At 44.1% G+C, this 20,144-nt stretch overlaps 1 protein-coding gene across 5 annotated transcripts in view; it reads left to right on the forward strand.

The window, feature by feature from the left end:
• RFX3 (regulatory factor X3) overlaps positions 1–20,144 on the forward strand; it is a 390,908-nt gene that overhangs the window by 356,839 nt on the left and 13,925 nt on the right. For all 5 annotated transcript variants that reach the window (XM_073669195.1, XM_073669206.1, XM_073669227.1 and 2 more), the window contains 4 exons: positions 7,317–7,414; positions 7,497–7,646; positions 8,269–8,477; positions 17,229–17,382. In XM_073669195.1, coding sequence (XP_073525296.1) covers positions 7,317–7,414; positions 7,497–7,646; positions 8,269–8,477; positions 17,229–17,382 — 611 coding nt within the window. The remainder of the gene's footprint in view (positions 1–7,316; positions 7,415–7,496; positions 7,647–8,268; positions 8,478–17,228; positions 17,383–20,144) is intronic.

Below are 20,144 nucleotides of genomic sequence, written 5' to 3' on the forward strand. Positions count from 1 at the left end.
TCAGTAGGCTCCACAATCATGGGGAAGACTGCTGACTTGACAGATGTCCAGAAGGCAGTCATTGACACGCTAAGTAAATGCAAAGTAAATTTTGCATTTTATTTGGAAATCAAGGTCCCAGAGTCTGGAGGAAGAGTGGAGAGGCACACAATCCAAGCTGCTTGAGGTCTAGTGTGAAGTTTCCACAATCAGTGATGGTTTGGGGAGCCATGTCATCTGCTGGTGTAGGTCCACGGTGTTTCATCAAGACCAAAGTCAGCGCAGCGTCTACCAGGAAATTTTAGAGCACTTCATGCTTCCCTCTGCCGACAAGCTTTTTAGAGATGGAAGTTTCATTCTCCAGCAGGACTTGGCACCTGTCCACACTGCCATAAGTACCAATACCTGGTTTAAAAACAACGAGATCACTGTGCTTGATTGGTCTGCAAACTCGCCTGACCTTAACCCCATAGAGAATCTATGGGGTATTGTCAAGAGGAAGATGAGAGACACCAGACCCAACAATGCAGACAAGCTGAAGGCTGCTATCAAAGCAACCTGGGCTTCCATAACACCTCAGCAGTGCCACAGGCTGATCGCCTCCATGCCATGCCGCATTGATGCACTAATTAATGCAAAAGGAGCCCCGACCAAGTATTGAGTGCATTTACTGAACATACATTTCAGTAGGCCAACATTTCGGATTTTAAAAACATTTTCAAGCTGTTGTTATAAAGTATTCTAATTTACTGAGATAATGACTTTTGTGTTTTCATTGGCTGTAAGCCATAATCATCAACATTAACCGAAATAAACACTTGAAATAGATCACTCTGTTTGTAATGACTCTATATAATATATGAGTTTCACTTTTTGTATTGAAGAACTGAAATAAATTAACTTTTTGATGATATTCTAATTTAGTGAGATGCACCTTTATGTACAGTGTTGTAAATGACACAAGCCACGGAATTAAAGAGGATCTGGCACCTCTTCAGCCATGTCGGCATTCCCCATAAGAAAACAATTCTGGATCATCTTTTCTTTAGATTATATGCATAAAAATGATGATACGGTCAAAGTACTCACTAGCCTAATAATTTTGCACACAGTGTAAATTCGCTGTGTATTTGGAGTGCGGGAGGAAACCGGAGAACCCGTAGGAAACCCACACAAACACTGGGAGAACATACAAACTCCTTGCAGATTTGAACCAAGGACCCCAGCACTGCAAGATTAGAGTGCTAACCACTGAGCCAACATGCTGCTCAGTTCCTCTGTTCAAATCCCACCAAAAACAACAAGTTTGTATGTTCTCCCCGTATTTGTGTGGGTTTCCTCTGGGTACTCCGGTTTCCTCCTACCCAAAAACATATTGATAGGGAACAATGATGGGGACAGTGATGATGTCTGTAAAGCGCTGCAAAATATGATGGCACTATATAAGCAAAGCATAATAAATAAATAAGAAAATATGGTAAAGAATTGCTATTCAGTGGGCAATTATATATTTGCTAAAACAGACATGTCACTTTGAGGTAGCATTTTAAAAATAATTTCTCTTTATCTGTGTGCAGACTGCCCAACGATATGAAACTCTGCAATGGTGTTTTAGAATCTTATTGCAAAATAAGTAACTGCGCAGAGACCGTATAGATGCTGGAGATGGCCGTCAGACACAGCCAGACTCCTCATAAAGAATGCAGAGATGGTTTGCTATAATCTCTGCCTTTCAGCTCTGAACAAGTACTGTGTATACTATGTAGGACAGGCTGCCAGCACTTCCTTCTCCCTTTACATCAACTAGAAAAAATTTACACCTCTTAAAACCCTCTCTATGAAAAATATGCCTGGTCATGAGTGGAGGAAATTGTCCGCATTTTCAACTTTGTTAAAAGTGGGTTTCCAGCTTTATCTTAGGCCTTCTTCACACGTCCCTGTTTCCAGTATGTGTGGTATCCATTTTTTTTCATGGACAGCACATGTACCCATTAACATATGGTGCTATGCACATATCTGTGTTTTTACACGGACCATGTTTCTGTGCAAAATACACAAGAACGTGTCCATTTTTTTCCTGCTTCACGGATGACAAGGGCCAATGGACGTCTATGGGTCCTTGAGAAACATGTACAGCACACGGATGGCATCCTTGTGCCTTCCATGTCCTGTCTGTATTTAACATTACAAAGTATAGGAGAAGCTTTGTCATTTAATTCTTTATCCATACTGGAAAAACACTGATGACACACTGATGGTAAAAACGGACACACTGATGGTAAAAACAGACACACTGACAATACACTAATGGTAAAAACGGACACACTGACCACACACTGATGGTAATAATGGACACACAAACAATACACTGTTGGTAAAAACGGACACACAGATGGCATCCTTGTGCCTTCCATGTCCTGTCTGTATTTAACATTACAAAGTATAGGAGAAGCTTTGTCATTTAATTCATTATCCATACTGGAAAAACACTGATGACACACTGATGGTAAAAACAGACACACAGATGACACACTGATGATAAAAACGGACACATGGATGACACACTGAGGGTAATAACGGACACACAAACAATACACTGTTGGTAAAAACGGACACACGGATGGTAAAACGAACACACTGATGACACACTAATGGTAAGAACAGACACACAGATGACACACTGATGATAAAAATGGACACATGGATGACACACTGATGGAAAACACTGATGACACCAGTACAGTTTTTTCACTTACCGTAATTTTCGTTTTATAATTTGCACTTTTTTTCCCCCAGATTTGGGGGGAAAATAAAGGTGCGTCTTACAAAGCGAAATCACCTTACCGGCTGCTGTGGAGCGGGGTACTGGAGATGCTGCTGGGTCCCGGAGATGCTGCGGAGGCAGTACAGGGTGTTCAGAGGCGGGAGGCGGCTGTGGGCCCCATGCAGTCTGTTGAAGGGGTTTGGTGGTGCGAGGGCTCCGCTGACATTTTGTGGCAGCCAGAGCCCCACACCTTCCATACTGTCCTATGCGGTGGACTCCAGGAAAATCGCCGCCAGAGGCGGCGCATGCTCAGATTGAGCGCCAAAATCTCGCATAGGATAGTATGGAAGGTGCGGGGCTCTGGTTGCCACAAAATGTCGGGGGAGCCCACGCACCACCGAACACCTCCAGCAGAACTTGACAGACAGCATGGGGCCCGCAGCCGCCTCCCGCCTCTGAACACCCCATCCTGCCTCCGCAGCATCTCCTGCCTTAGCAACCCTGGGACCCCGCTCTACCAACGTCGCCCCCCCAGGTATGCTGATTATAATACGCACCGGTTTATTAAAAAACATTTTTTTCCTATTTTCCTTCACAAAATTTGGGGTGCGTCTTATAAACTGGTGCGTCTTATAATCTGCAAAATACGGTACATGTTTTATACGGACGTGTAAAGTAGGCCTTACAAAGAGCAATCACTGTATAATGAAAAAAATGCAATCTAATTTACTTTAGCCCTGTAACATCATTTGCAGCATTTTTAAGTTACTTTTTTGTTTTGTCTTTCTTTTTACACGGACAGATTTTTCACTAAATTCATCAAAATGGTGCATTATATTTGATGAACTGGTGCAAATTCAAAGATGCATTTTTTTGCTCTTTTGCCTCATTTGTATTTTTCTTTTGAGTAAAATGTAGCACAACCCATAAAAATGTCACTTTGTAAGTTATCAACTGCCCCCCCCAAAAAAAAATTAGACAGTTTTTGTACTCCACTATGGTATTGGAGTACAAATATAATAAAAACCACATCCACATTGTCGAGGTAGCCTAAAAAGTGACGAGGATTGAAAACACTAGATTAAAATGGCACAAAGGCCATTAATGACAGATAAAAAATGTCTAAAACTTAAACTTTTACTGAATGTGTAAAAATAATGATGAACCTGAGTCTTTGGTTTGGATTTGTCAAGCAGCCTTTGCCAGAATCTTGACTTAAAACTACTTGAAAGGTTGCAAAATATGTGCAACCATTGGGGTTTTTACTCCAGTCCTGGCCAGTTCGGTCAACTTTGTGAAAAGTAGGAGGAAACTGGGTGGGACGATGTGTGACCAAACATGGCTGACACGTTTATCATTATTTCTGCCACAAAAGTGGGGCAAATTTTGACAATAGTGTACACCATCCCCTGCCTGTCGTACATTTCTTGGGATGATGGTGCATGACAGCTGAAAGATGCTTCAAATTCTTTAATGAGGTTCACGTCTCTTAATAAATTTGCCACATCTTAAGCCAGCACTTGATTCATTAAGACTGGTAAAGGAAATGTCATTGTTAATGAATCGGGGCCTTTGTGTTTTATTCCCTCACCATTTTTAAGATCTTTCCTTGCTGTCAATGTATGAGCCTTGTATGACAGCCGGAGGTTGTATAGACCTACTACATTTCAGAGGAGCTGTATCCAGTGTATGCAATCCTATATGCACAAATCTCTAGTTTACTACAATGTATGGAAGTAAAATACACTGCTCAAAAAAATAAAGGGAACTGTTATGGGTCCAGGTGGTGGAACCTCTGTGCTTCGGTGTAAGGAGGGACCAGAGGGGCGTGACTAAGTGCCTACTCGGCCTGACCCAGGTCACACGGCGGCTTAGTCGACTCCGTGAACCAGGGAGGGACTGGGCAGGTGAACCAGGTGCAACTCTGGGACCGACTTGTGTGAGAGCAGGCGACTCCCACGGGTCAGATGATAGGAGCTGACCGGTACAGCGGATGAGCACGGCAGGCAGGCTGGCGGGCAGTCCAGGTAGATAAGCAGGCGGACACGACAGGTTACTTGGCAGGTGCTCCAGGTAGGCAAGCTGGCGGGCATGACAGGTTACTTGGCAGGCTGGCGGGCACCGCAGGTAACTGGCAGGTGCTCCGGGTAGGCAAGCTGGCGGGCACGACAGGTTACTTGGCAGGTGCTCCGGGTTGGCAGGCTTGCGGGCATGGCAGGTAACTGGCAGGTGCTCCGGGTAGGCAGGCTAGCTGGTACGGCAGGTAACTGGCAGGTGCTCCAGGTAGACAGGCGGGCAGGCACGGCAGGTAACTGGCAGGTGCTCCAGGTAGGCAGGCTGGCGGTCACGGCAGGTAACTGGAAGACAGGCGGGCAGAACTATAGACAGACTGGCGGGCTGGACTGTAGACAGACTGGCGGGCAGGACTGACAGGCAGCGGGACCTGAGGGCTGAATCAAGTGTTAGCACATGGAACAACAACCTTGCACAGGCACCTCTATTTTGGAGGAGGTGCCTTATATAGGAGAAGTCCTCCGGCCATTGGCCGGGGACTTTTTAGGACGGCGCGCGCGGCCCCTTTAAGAGGGAGGGAGCGCGCGCCCTAAGCACAGTGCCCGGGAAGCTGCGCGCAGTGTGCACCACAGCAGCAGGGGAGCAGGAAGACGCCGGACCAGGACCGCGGCGGTGAGGGAAACGGCGTCTCTGCCCGGCAGGAGGCAGAGACGCCGATGCTACAGGAACACTCAAATAACATCCTAGATCTGAATGAATGAAATATTCTCATTGAATACTTTGTTCTGTACAAAGTTGAATGTGCTGACAACAAAATCACACAAAAATCAAATTTATTAACCAATGGAGGCCTGGATTTGGAGTCACCCCCAAAATTAAAGTGGAAAGACACACTACAGGCTGATCCAACTTTGATGTAATGTCCTTAAACAAGTCAAAATGAGGCTCAGTATCGTGTGTGGCCTCCACGTGCCTGTTTGACCTCCCTACAATGCTTGGGCATGCTCCTGATGAGGTTGCGGATGGTCTCCTGTGGGATCTCCTCCCAGACCTGGACTAAAGCATCCGCCAACTCCTGGACAGTCTGTGGTGCAACGAGACGTTGGTGGATGGAGTGAGACATGATGTCCCAGATGTGCTCAATCGGATTCAGGTCTGGGGAACAGGCGGGCCAGTCCATAGCTTCAATGCCTTCATCTTGCAGGAACTGCTGACACACTCCAGCCACATGAGGTCTGGCATTGTCCTGCATTAGGAGGAACCCAGGGCCAACCGCACAAGCATATGGTCTCACAAGGGGTCTGAGGATCTCATCTTGGTACCTAATGGCAGTCAGGCTACCTCTGGCGAGCACATGGAGGGCTGTGCGGCCCTCCAAAGAAATGCCACCCCATACCATTACTGACCCACTGCTGAACCGGTCATGCTGAAGGATGTTGCAGGCAGCAGATAGCTCTCCACAGCATCTCCAGACTCTGTCACGTCTGTCACATGTGCTCAGTGTGAACCTGCTTTCATTTGTGAAGAGTACAGGGCGCCAGTGGCGACTTTGCCAATCCTGGTGGTCTGTGGCAAATGCCAAGCGTCCTTCACGGTGTTGTGCTGTGAGCACAACCCCCATCTGTGGATTTCGGGCCCTCATACCACCCTCATGAAGTCGGTTTCTAACCGTTTGTGCAGACACATGCACATTTGTGGCCTGCTGGAGGTCATTTTGCAGGGCTCTGGCAGTGCTCCCCCTGTTCCTCCTTGCACAAAGGCGTTGGTAGCGGTCCTACTGCTGGGTTGTTGCCCTCCTACGGCCCCCTCCATGTCTCCTGGTGTACTGGCCTGTCTTCTGGTAGCGCCTCCATCCTCTGGACACTACGCTGACAGACACAGCAAACCTTCTTGCCACAGCTCGCATTGATGTGCCATCCTGGATGAGCTGCACTACCTGAGCAACTTCTGTGGGGTGTAGAGTCCGTCTCATGCTGCCATGAGTGTGAAAGCACAACCAACATTTAAAAGTGACCAAAACATCAGCCAGAAAGCATTGGTACTGAGATGTGGTCTGTGGTCCCCACCTGCAGAACCACTCCTTTATTGAGGGTCTCTTGATAATTGCCAATAATTTCCATCTATTGTCTATTCCATTTGCACAACAGCATGTGAAATTGATTGTCAATCAGTGTTGCTTCCTAAGTGGACAGTTTGATTTCACAGAAGTTTGATGTACTTGGAGTTATATTCTGTTGTTTAAGTATTACCTTTATTTTTTTGAGCAGTGTATATCAGCCTGTAGTAAAAATGTTAGTTATGAGTAGCATTAGTTCTGTATGGGCTCATTTTGTTATCAGCTTTCTCCCATATCAAGGGCATCTTGTAATGCATTAGTTTTGACAAATGTGGCTTCCTTTTTCTGCTATGTGTTTGATCTTTGTGTCCATTTGTGTTTTGTTTTAGTTTGCTCCCATTTGATAGGTAAACTCTGTTTTTAACACAATATGAACTTAGAAAACATATTATTATCTAACTTTTACCGTTATTTACATGGTCTGAACTCTACTGTATTCTTCAGGTGCCTTGACCCAAGCCGTTCGAAACTTTGCAAAAAGCCTTGAAGGTTGGCTCTCTAGTGCCATGAGTAATATTCCACAAAGAATGGTACAAACCAAGGTGAGTTTCTCTGCAAAAAAAATAAATAGGAAGGATACAGTGCACTGAAGATGTATTTGAAATGCTTTTTTTGGTTGGACAGGTTGCAGCTGTAAGTGCCTTTGCTCAAACTCTGCGAAGATATACATCTCTCAATCACTTGGCTCAGGCAGCGCGTGCCGTGCTCCAGAACACATCTCAGATTAACCAGATGCTTAATGACCTCAACCGCGTGGACTTTGCCAATGTCCAGGTAATATGAAATGGATGTACATTGCTGCTACCTGCCACTGATGTTATACAACTCCCATTTTTCTGGTATCCAATTATCATAAATTTATGACTGTAATTTATGACATAATCTATGTAGATGGCACAGCAAACTCCAATGTTTGACTCTTGCAGTTAAGGAATTTTTATTTTCAGCAGGTCAGACACACTATTTGTGCAACCTGTGCATCCGCTCAAAGGCTCAAGCGCTAAGGTAGCCCACTTCCACCTACAATCAAGCAAACAGCTTCTGGCGCAGACACAATATTGGACTGCAAATGGTCCAAATACTGTTTTTGCACAGGGCCCCTCTTCTGTCTGTTTGCCCCTGATTTATGGGTTCAATGTAAGGTCTAAAAGGTTCATATGGAGACGAACTGAATATCAGCTCCTCATTAGCCTTGGTCTCGCCGACACAAGATGCTGAAATGGGAGAACGTGAAGCATATATAGTGCTATGAGTCTCCAAAAGGTAGCGCTGTGGCCACTGGCGAAGGTGCTGTGGAGCATCTTGCTCAATGGACAAGCGGTCCCTTTAAACGGATCCTTAGCACTTGATTGAAGCAATATGACATGAAATGTGATTGTGTCTTGGTTTGTGATAGGAGCAGGCTTCCTGGGTGTGCCAGTGTGATGACAACATGGTGCAGAGACTAGAAACCGACTTCAAAATGACTCTTCAGCAGCAAAGCACTTTGGAGCAGTGGGCTGCCTGGCTCGATAATGTGGTGACGCAAGCACTCAAGCCGTACGAAGGAAGGCCCAGCTTTCCTAAGGCAGCTCGACAATTTCTGCTTAAATGGTCATTTTACAGGTAATACAGTGATAGTACAGGCTCAGTGACATTTACCACTTAATACAATTGGTTTACCCTTGTAGATCTTTTTAAGAACTATTAGGACTGCCTCCGAAAGAGGGGATAGATAGAAAACTTTCTAAATCACTTATAAGGAAAGTTTAATGCCTCTCGTCTTTTATTATATCATTCCATTTTGTCATGCATAAAGTGTTAAAAATGATTTTGGCCCTGTTAAGAGAATTTTGTTTTTTAAAGAATTCTTGCTTCATATTTGTGCTACATGACAATTTTTATTAAATTGATTGTGGATTCCATCTATCTGCAGCATCTACAATGGCTTGCAAAAGTATTCACCCCCTTGGCTTTTTACCTATTTTGTTACATTACAACCTGTGTTTAAATATTTTTGTAATCTGATTTGTGTGTGATGCATCAGCACTAAATAGTCTAAGTTGGTGAAGTGAAGTGAGAAAAATATAGGCATAAATTAAATGTATGGGATTGAATAACTAAAAAATAGCATCTACATATGTATTCACCCCTTTTACAATGAAGCCCCTAAAAATTTCTGGTGCAAGCAATTACCTTTATAAGTCACATGTTTTGTGAAAGAAAGTCCACTGTGTGCAATCTAAGTGTCACCTGGTCTGTCAGTATATACACACCTTTTCTGAAAGGCCACAGAGGCTGCAACACCATTAAGCAAGGGGCACCACTAACCAAACAATGCCTTGAAGCCCAAGGAGATCTCCAAACAAGTCAGGAACAAAGTTGTTGCTAAGTAAAAATCAGAGTTGGGTTATAAAAAAATATCCCAATCTCTGATAATCCCCCGGAGCATCATCAAATCCATTATCATCAAATGGAAAGAACATGGTACCATAATAAGCCTGCCAAGAGAGGGCACCACCAAAACTCTCAGCCTGAGCAAGGAGGGCATTAATCAGAGAGGCAGCACAAAGACCAAAGGTAACACTGAAGGAGCTACATAGTTCCCAGGCAGAGACTGGAGTATTTGTCCTAACGACCACAGTAAGCCGTACACTCCATACAAGTTGCCTTTATGGAAGAGTGGGCAGTATAAACATTTACTTATACACAAAAATTGTAAGGCTCATTTTGAGTTTGCCAAAAGACATGTGGGATACTCCCCAAATTTATGGAGGAAGCTTATGTTGTCAGATGAGAGGAAAATTGAACTTTCTGGCTACCAAGGTAAGCACCATGTCTGGCGCCAAACGAACACAGCTCATCTTCCCAAGAACACCATCCACAGTGAAAGGTGGTGGCAGTATCGTGCTGTGGGGATGTTTTTCATTGGAAAAGTGATAGGGTAATGTTGAAGCCACTTAGTAATCAATATGGCACAGCAGAGAAGTGGTGAAGAAAAGTTAAAATGTAACCTTTATTAATGTAGCTAAAATGAATCAAGAAATTAATAAAAGGTCACAAGGACCATGAGTGCAACAAAATGTCTGTCACCGTTATTGGGACCTACACCTCCCTGTGTGTTGGGGGTGTGAATGATTAAGTGACACAGATAATTACCTATGTGCGACTGACCCACCAAATTAGCTGACAGCTAAATGGTCAATAACTATAGATCAGCTGAGAGAAGCAGCAACGTGGATATGACATATAGTGGTTAAATTAGAGAGTCATTACTATGATAGAATAATGGAACAGTCTCACCACTTCTGATGTCAGTGATCTCCAATGCTCTCATCAGCTCACAGACCAAGGCTCTCTATGTACTCAGCCTCCAGCCGTGCAATGGACACACTCCCGATGCGTTTCCTCACGTTAGTGGATCATCCGGGGAGATGAGTGTTGGTGTGTCAAAGTCTGTCGCCGGTTCTGGCGTGTGGCACACCTCATAGACAGCAACTAACCTTTTTGTATTTGGCCACGCTCATTAGCAGCCGATACGTCACTTCCGGTTGTGGTCCGATTGCTTCCGGTATATGCACCGCATCAACCAGCGGTGACACGCAGACGTCACATCCGGTGCGCGCGTACTGCAGTGCTCACAAATCGGGTAAGACGCTTACTGCGGTAGTGATGACAACCACAAAAGATAAACAATGACCATGTGGTCACTTAATTGGGAAGAGGGGAAGTGGCAATCACCTAACAGACCCATAGTGGTCACCAAGACTAGAATGGGAAAAACCAACCATATAAGTATTTGGTCAGAGATAGATAGGAAGGCTGAATGTGGTGAAGTATACTCAAATAACACCACACAGCACCCTTATGGTAAATGGCAAAGAGATTCATCACGGGATCAGTAAAATCAGTGGGCTAGAGGCAAATGATGTACGGTTTGGGAAGCACGCACCACACCAGAAAAGGTCTGGGATTACTCAACAATTGATAAAGTGACTAAACAGGGTAGGTAGACTAAGCCACAGGGAGAACTGCTGTCGGGACCGCAGGTGGTGACAGGAAAGAGGAAGGAGAAGATCTTAACAGGCCCTATTAACACTCTCACCACAGTATTCCCTACCTAACAGTGGAGGTTGGCACCCTAGGAATCTGCGCAAATGGCACCCCCACTCCGCGGCGGCTGTTCCCACACTCCCCTCCCTACGTTGTCCCTATAACTAAAGAAAAGACCTAAAAGACAGCTGTTCATTCAGGCCATATGAGGTTACTGTCTGTAACTTATAGATCCGTTTGGTTTCTCTCTGTAGGATCAGCTTGTCCCAATCGCCTCCCCTAGGCGGGGCAGGAATTTTGTCGATGCCCATGAATCGCATAGCGTCCGGATGATCTGGATGCATAGTATTGACATGTCTTGCTATGGGGGTCTCTCTCTTCTGGGTAATGTCTCGCTGGTGCTCCCCCACCCTTCTCCTGAGCTCCCTTTTGGTCTTCCCCACGTATTCCACACCACAGAAGCACGTGGCCTTGTATATTATCTCTTTTGACCTGCAGTTGATGAAGTGTTTTATTACAAAGGTCTCACCCGTAATGTTGCTCGTAAAATTCTTACTCTGGGTCATCAACTTGCAGGCCACACACCCACTACATCTAAAGCTACCTTTTGTGGACCCTGGTAACCAACTGTCTTCATGATGGCTAGTGTAGTGGCTATGAACAAGCCTATCCTTCAGGGATCTGACTCTTTGTAGGTGATTTGGGGCACAGAGCTGACAATTGTGCCTATATCCTCATCCATCTGGAGGATTGGCCAGTGCTTCAGCAGTATCTTGTGGACCGTATGTGCTCTATTGGAGAAGGTAGTGATGAGCCTGCATGTATTGTCATCCTTTCCCCGATAGCCCCTCTTATGAAACCGTCTACGCAGATCAACGGCCTGCTCTTCAAAGGAGATGTCATCCGAACAGTTCCTGCGGACACGCATGAACTGCCCTTTGGGGATTCCCTTCTTGAGGGGGATTGGGTGACTGCTCTCCCACCTCAGAAGGGAATTTGTCGCGGTTGCTTTCCTGAATGTTTTAGTGCTTAACAATCCATCCCCCCCCCTTTTGAATTAGGATATCCAACAAGGGGAGTCTCTCCATGTCTATCTCGAAGGTGAAGCGGAGGTTCAGGTCATTGTGGTTGAGTCTGCCAACAAAGTCCTCAAAATGTCTCTTGTCCCCTTTCCACATCACTAAAACGTCATCAATATAACGAATCCACAGAAGCACACTGTCACTTTCCTCCACAGGTATGTCCCCGAAAACCACGGTTTCCTCCCACCAGCCCAGGTACAGATTAGCGTACGATGGGGCACATGGACTCCCCATCGCTGTACCCCTGAGATGGTGGAAATACTTCCTGTCGAACAAAAAGACATTTCTTGAAAAGCAAAAACGAAGTGCCTCCAGGATGAACCTATTGTGCTCATTATATTGTCTGCCCCTCCCACTCAGAAAGAATTGGACTGCCACCAGGCCCCTCTCATGTCGTATTGAAGAGTATAACGATTCCACATTGATACTAGCTAACATCACCTCGGGGTCCACCACCATGTTTTCCAATCTTCTAAGAAGATCGGTTGTGTCGCCAACAAATTAATTAAGACCCGTTGCAAATGGACCTAGCACCTTATCCAAATAGATGCCCAAATTTTGGGTCAGGTTGTTAACCCCTGACACAATTGGTCGCCCCTTCAGTGGTTTTAGTCCTTTGTGTACTTTCGGTAAACTGTAAAAAGTCGCCATAACTGGATGGCTTGGACAGATGAAGTCTAACTCCTGTTTACTAAGGACCCCATTACCCAGGGCCTCCCTGGCTAATCTATGTAATTCTAGGGAAAACTCCTTCGTTGGATTGGAGTCCAGAATACAATAACAGTTCTTATCTTTTACCAGTTTAGTACACATTGAGTGGTAATCACCCGTATTCATGCTCACCACTTTGCCGCCTTTGTCTGACGGTTTGTGGTTATTGTGTGATCTTTTTCGAGGGCCATTAGGGCTTGCATTTCTTGGCGTGTAAGATTGTACTTATCCCATGATGGTTGTCTCTCCATGTCTTGCAAGTCTTTAGTCACTATGCTAAGGAAGACGTCAATCGGGCCGAGGTCGTATTGAGGGGGGGGCATTTTTATGCTTTTAGACTTGAGGTCCGTGAAAGGGCCCTTCCCTTCGGAGTTAGGGTCAAGGTCACTGAGGTGAAAAAGTGTCCTAATATCTGTTAATAGGTCATCTTGTACTCCAAATTCGGCACACGTTTGTTTGTCATTCCTAATAAAATGTTTACGCCATTTAAATTTTCGGGCAAACAGGTTTATGTCCTTAATGGTTTCAAACGAGTCATAGTCAGTGGTTGGTACAAAGGTCAGACCCTTACTCAATACTGCCATTTCCGGGGCTGTGAGGGCCCTAGAGGACAGATTGAATATTTGGGGGTTTATTGTAGGGTCGGGGGATTGGTCACATTGAACCTGCTGCGTAGGGGATCTTCTAAAAAATGTGTCCTAGGGGGGGATCTCCTATTGTTACTCCGTCCCCTACCGTCCCTGCCCCTTTGTCTACCTCGTTGAGACTTGGGTCTTGCCTCTGAGTCTGAGAAGTCAGTGTCTGTTGATGATAAGTCAGTGTCCAAGTGCCTAAAACCCCTGTTTGTTGGAAAAGTGTAGGCCTTTTTGTCCTTAAACTCCTGCAAATTTCTTACAAAAAATTGTGTTTGCGTTCCTTCAGATGATATTGGAATCTTTCCAACGTGTTCTGAAGTAAGGTCTCCTTTGATGTGAACTCAGATTCAAGAGAGAATTTTTTTGTTGTCTCTAATTGGGTTTTAAGGGAGTCGTTCAAAGTAGTTAATGTTGCTTTCTCTTATTCTAATAAGAGTCTCATAAATCTAAGGGAGCTCTCTGTTGCTTCTTTTTCCCATAGACTTAATAAACTCGGATTCTTATATCTAAACGAGGGCAACAGTGTGATGCGGAGGTTTCTAGGAACAATACCAGCCTTGATGTAATTATCTAGGGCCTGCACCTCCCACCATGATGTAATCTGCTGTTTATAGATTTTTGTTAGCTCCTTAAAAGCAGCCGAAAAAGTGGGTTTGTACCTTTTCTGAGAGAACGTGTGCTCAGAAAATACCTCCCTCGCCTCTGTTGCCCACCGACTAGTGTCGATACCCGCTGACAGAAAACCAGCCATACCACATAAATTAAATTGTAAAAGCGATAGGGTATTGTTGAAACCACTTAGTAATCAATATGGCACAGCAGAGAAGTGGTGAAGAAAAGTTAAAATGTAACCTTTATTAATGTAGCTAAAATGAATCAAGAAATTAATAAAAAGGTCACAAGGACCATGAGTGCAACAAAATGTCTGTCACCGTTATTGGGACCTACACCTCCCTGTGTGTTGGGGGTGTGAATGATGTATGGGTCATTAAGTGACGCAGGTAATTACCTATGTACGACTGACCCACCAAATTAGCTGACAGATAAATGGTCAATAACTATAGACCAGCTGAGAGAAGCAGCAACGTGGATATGACATATAGTGGTTAAATTAGAGAGTCATTACTATGATATAATAATGGAACAGTCTCACCACTTCTGATGTCAGTGAGCTCCAATGCTCTCATCAGCTCACAGACCAGGGCTCTCTATGTACTCAGCCTCCAGCCGTGCAATGGACACACTCCCGACGCGTTTCCTCACGTTAGTGGATCATCAGGGGAGATGAGTCTTGGTGTGTCAAAGTCTGTTGCATTTTCTGGCGTGCGGCGCACCTCATAGACAACAGCTAACCTTTTTGTATTTGGCCGCGCTCATTAGCTGCCGATACGTCACTTCCGGTTGCGGCCCGATCGCTTCCGGTATATGCACCGCATCAACCAGCGGTGACACGCAGACGTCACAATGACCATGTGGTCACTTAATTGGGAAGAGGGGAAATGGAAATCACCTAACAGACCCCTAGTGGTCACCAAGACTAGAATGGGAAAAACCAACCATATAAGTATTTGGTCAGAGATAGATAGGAAGGCTGAATGTGGTGAAGTATACCCAAATAACACCACACAGAATCCTTATGGTAAATGGCAAAGAGATTCATCACGGGATCAGTAACATCAGTGGGCTAGAGGCAAATGTTGTACGGTTTGTGAAGCACGTACCACACCAGAAAAGGTCTGGGATTACTCAACAATTGATAAAGGGACTAAACAGGGTAGGTAGACTGAGCTACAGCGTTCCCAGGCAGAGACTGGAGTATTTGTCCTAACAACCACAGTAAGCCGTACACTCCATACAAGTTGCCTTTATGGAAGCGTGGGCAGTATAAACATTTACTTATACACAAAAAATGTAAGGCTCATTTTGAGTTTGCCAAAAGACATGTGGGATACTCCTCAAATTTATGGAGGAAGCTTATGTTGTCAGATGAGACCAAAATTTAACTTTTTGGCTACCAAGGTAAACACTATGTCTGGCGCTAAACCAACACAGCTCATCTTCCCAAGAACACCATCCACAGTGAAACATGGTGGTGGCAGTATCATGCTGTGGGGATGTTTTTCAGCAGCAGGGACAGGGAAAATGATCGGAGTCGAGGGGAAGATGGATGGTGCAAAATACAGGGATATTCTTGAGGAAAACCTGTTTCAGTCTATCAGTGATTTGAGACTGGGACGGAGGTTCACCTTCCAACAAGACAATGACCCAAAGCATACTGCAGCTAAAGCAACACTCGAGTGGTTTAAGGGGAAACGTGTTAATGTTTTGGAGTGGCCTAATCAAAGCCCAGACCTTAATCCAATTGAGAATCTGTGGTCAAACTTGAAGATTGCTGTTCACTGGAGGAAACCATCTAACTTGATGGATCTGGAACAGTTTTGCCTTGAGGATTGAGCAAAAATCCCAGTGGCAAGATGAGGATAACTCGTGGAGACTTATTTCGCAAAAGGAGGCTATACAAAGTACTGACTTTAGGGGGGTGAATAGTTATGCACACTGAAGTTTTCAGTTATTTTGTTGGTTGCTTCACAATAACAAGAAAACCAAATGTTCACAGTTGTAGGCATGTTCTTTACTTGAACTGATGCAAACCCTCAAAAAAAAACAGTGAAATTCCAGGTTGTGAGGTAGCAAAACGCAAAAAAATGCCAATGGGGGTGAATACTGTCACAAGCCACGGTATCTATCTATTTATCATATATCCTATAAATGAGAAAACCATGACGTGACTGTAAAAACAGCCCAAAATCTTAGTTCAAACTAGTGTATGATATGGACTTGTGCTTTACGTATTAAAATCAGACAGCACACTAAGCAATGTTATTGAATAAGGCTTTTCAGATTAGAGTCTTTTTCACACGGACTGAATATCCATGTGAAAATAATTGCAGCATGCCCTAATCTCTTCTGTATTTTGGGTAAGTCTCAACTATTCCAGTCTATGAGTGTGCAAAAATAATCTGATCTCATAGGGATATTCCATATTGTATTTCATTTTTAGGGAAACATTGTCATTATTAACATAGGAAACTGTATTTGGTCTTGTACATTTTTTTAATGTTGATGTTTAAAAATGAATGATATACAGATGTGCATGAATGTAAAAAACGGACACACGAATGTCAAACAGATAGATGTAAAAAACAGATATAAAGATGGCAGACGGATATTGTCCATCTTTCTGGTTGAATTGGACGTTTTATAATACACTCATCTGATCCTGGCCTTATAGTTATACCGAGCAAACAGGCAAAACTATCGTTCGTCAGCAGGTCACATCTTTTATGCAACCTTCATTCATTGTTATCAGCAACATCATCATTATTCAGTGTGAAAAGAGGATTTGCAGCAGCAGACAACAATATACAAACTTTATGGGGCCAACTGATCAGTGATGAATGAATTATATTAGCAATCATTTGTATCTAAAACACTCTCTATATTTTTTTTCATGTAAAAGGGCCTTAAATGAGCTCTGATAAACTGGTTATATTGTCAATCGATGCTCATATACTGTAGGCATGCCCGTGTAAACCTGCCTTAAGATACCTGAATCATTCCCTGGATTGATTGGGGTAATGGACCAGAATAGCTTAGAGCAAGCATAGGGTGAGACGCAAGGTCTCTCAATTGTCTATCTGCTCCATTGAAAGAATACAACCTACTAATGACCATGCAGTTCATGTGCTGGTGGACTTTACAAATAGATCAAAGTTGGAAATCTACCATATATTTATGACCGTCATTTAGATGTCTCCCCTACATCATTAGAATATTTTTAAAGATTCTTCAAAAATATACCTAATCACTTAACGTGCATTTGTTTTCTCAAACAGTTCCATGGTTATCCGTGACTTAACCCTGCGCAGTGCTGCTAGCTTTGGCTCTTTCCATCTGATTCGCCTTCTCTACGATGAATACATGTTTTATTTAGTTGAACATAGGGTTGCTCAGGCAACTGGTGAATCCCCAATTGCCGTCATGGGAGAGGTGAGTGTGTCACCATATGTTTTATAATGGATTATTTGCAGCATAAGACATACCAAACTGGACTACCAGCTTTCAGTATCTTACAGTTGGCTCCAGGCAGAAATAGCAGTACTCTATAGGTGAAAAGCGAGGAACTAAAAATGGAGGATAATGGAACAAAATGTCAGGTTATAAAATGTTCTGGTTGCCCCATCCTTCTAGAAATGATGCTACATGCTGTGTGAGAATATTGAGGTTGACAATGTTCATTTTAATGATCGTTATGGAAACGTAGATTTTAGAATTCATTCAATAAGGACTTATTCACACATCAGTATTTGGCCAGTATTATGCATCAGTATTTCTATGCCAAAACCAGGATTGGAACTTACATAGGAAAACTATAATTGAAAGATTGACACCTGTTCTGTGTTTTGGAGACACTCCTGGTTTTGGCATACAAATACTGATGAAAAACTGATCAAAAATACTGATGTGTGAATAAAGCCTAAGACGTAGAAAACTTCCAGGATGTGCGGTGAGTGTCAGATTATACACTGCTCAAAAAAATAAAGGGAACACTTACAGAATATAACTCCAAGTAAATCAAACTTCTGTGAAATCAAACTGTCCACTTAGGAAGCAACACTGATTGACAATCAATTTCAGATGCTGTTGTGCAAATGGAATAGACAATAGATGGAAATTATTGGCAATTATCAAGAAACCTTCAATAAAGGTGTGGTTCTGCAGGTGGGGACCACAGACCACATCTCAGTGCCAATGCTTTCTGGCTGATGTTTTGGTCATTTTTGAATGTTGGTTGTGTTTTCACACTCGTGGTAGTGGTAGCATGAGATGGTCTCTAGAACCCACAGAAGTTGCTCAGGTAGTGCAACTCATCCAGGAAGGCACATCAATACGAGCTGTGGCAAGAAGGTTTGCTGTGTCTGTCAGCGTAGTGTCCAGAGGCTAGAGGCGCTACCAGGAGACAGGCCAGTACACCAGGAGACGTGGAGGGGGCCGTAAGAGGGCAACAACCCAGCAGCAGGACTGCTACCTCCTCCTTTGTGCAAGGTGGACCAGGAGGAGCACTGCCAGAGTCCTTCAAAATGACCTCCAGCAGGCCACAAATGTGCATGTGTCTGCACAAACGGTTAGAAACCGACTCCATGAGGGTGGTATGAGGGCCCGACGTCCACAGATGGGGGTTGTGCTCACAGCCCAACACCGTGCAGGACACTTTGCATTTGCCACCGAACACCAGGATTGGCAAAGTCGCCACTGACGCCCTGTGCTCTTCACAAATGAAAGCAGGCACACTGAGCACATGTGACAGACTGTCAGTCTGGAGACGCCATGGAGAGCGATCTGCTGCCTGCAACATCCTTCAGCATGACCGGTTTGGCAGTGGGTCAGTAATGGTGTGGGATGGCATTTCTTTGGAGGGCCGCACAGCCCTCCATGTGCTCGCCAGAGGTAGCCTGACTGCCATTAGGTACCGAGATGAGATCCTCAGACCCCTTGTGAGACCATATGCTGGTGCGGTTGGCCCTGGGTTCCTCCTAATGCAGGACAATACCAGACCTCATGTGGCTGGAGTGTATCAGCAGTTCCTGCAAGATGAAGGCATTGAAGCTATGGATTGGCCCGCCCGTTCCCCAGACCTGAATCCAATTGAGCACATCTGGGACATCATGTCTCGCTCCATTCACCAACGTCACGTTGCACCACAAACTGTCCAGGAGTTGGCGGATGCTTTAGTCCAGGTCTGGGAGGAGATCCAACAGGAGACAATCCCCAACCTCATCAGGAGCATGCCCAGGCATTGCAGGGAGGTCATACAGACACGTGGAGGTCACACACAATACTGAGCCTCATTTTGACTTGTTTTAAGGACATTACATCAAAGTTGGATCAGCCTGTAATGTGTTTTTCCACTTTAATTTTGGAAGTGACTCTAAATTCAGGCCTCCATTGGTTAATAAATTTGATTTCCATTGATGATTTTTGTGTGATTTTGTTGTCAGCACATTCAACTTTGTACAGAACAAAGTATTCAATGAGAATATTTCATTCATTCAGATCTAGGATGTGTTATTTGAATGTTCCCTTTATTTTTTTGAGCAGTATATATTTCCGATACATAGTTGGTATGCTGTGCTGAATAAATATAGATCTGTTATGCAGGAGCATAGCTATAGGGGCTGCAGAGGTATCAATCTCAACTGGACCTTGGTGCCTGAGATGACCACGCACAAAATACACCAGTAAGAGAAATGACACATGGTTGGGGACTTTGTAATAGATTTCGCTTTGAAGACAAACAAGCTTCAAGTTAAATCAATGCTATGGATCATAAAGCTATGCTGTACACATAAAATGCCAATGACCACGAGCCTATAAGCATTCTATGAAGAATTAGATGAACTGAGAACAAGGCAATCAAATGAATTAGAATCCAACAGACTTACAGTGCCTACAAGTAGTATTCAACCCCCTGCAGATTTAGCTGGTTTGATAAGATGCAAATAAGTTAGAGCCTTCAAACTGCAAACGAGAGTAGGTTTTATGAACAGAAGCATAAATCTTACAAACCAAAAAGTTATGTTGCTCAGTTGAATTTTATTAAATTTTAAACATAAAAGTGTGGGTCAATTATTATACAACCCCTATGTTTAATATTTTGTGGAATAAACCTTGTTTGCAATTACAGCTAATAATCGTCTTTTATAAGTCCTGATCAGGCCAGCACAGGTCTGTGGAGTTATCTTGGCCCACTC

This window comes from Phyllobates terribilis, unplaced genomic scaffold (genome assembly GCF_046119375.1).
Source record: "Phyllobates terribilis strain yellow unplaced genomic scaffold, ASM4611937v1 Scaffold_1__5_contigs__length_1240528914, whole genome shotgun sequence".
In the NCBI taxonomy this organism is placed as follows: domain Eukaryota; kingdom Metazoa; phylum Chordata; class Amphibia; order Anura; family Dendrobatidae; genus Phyllobates; species Phyllobates terribilis.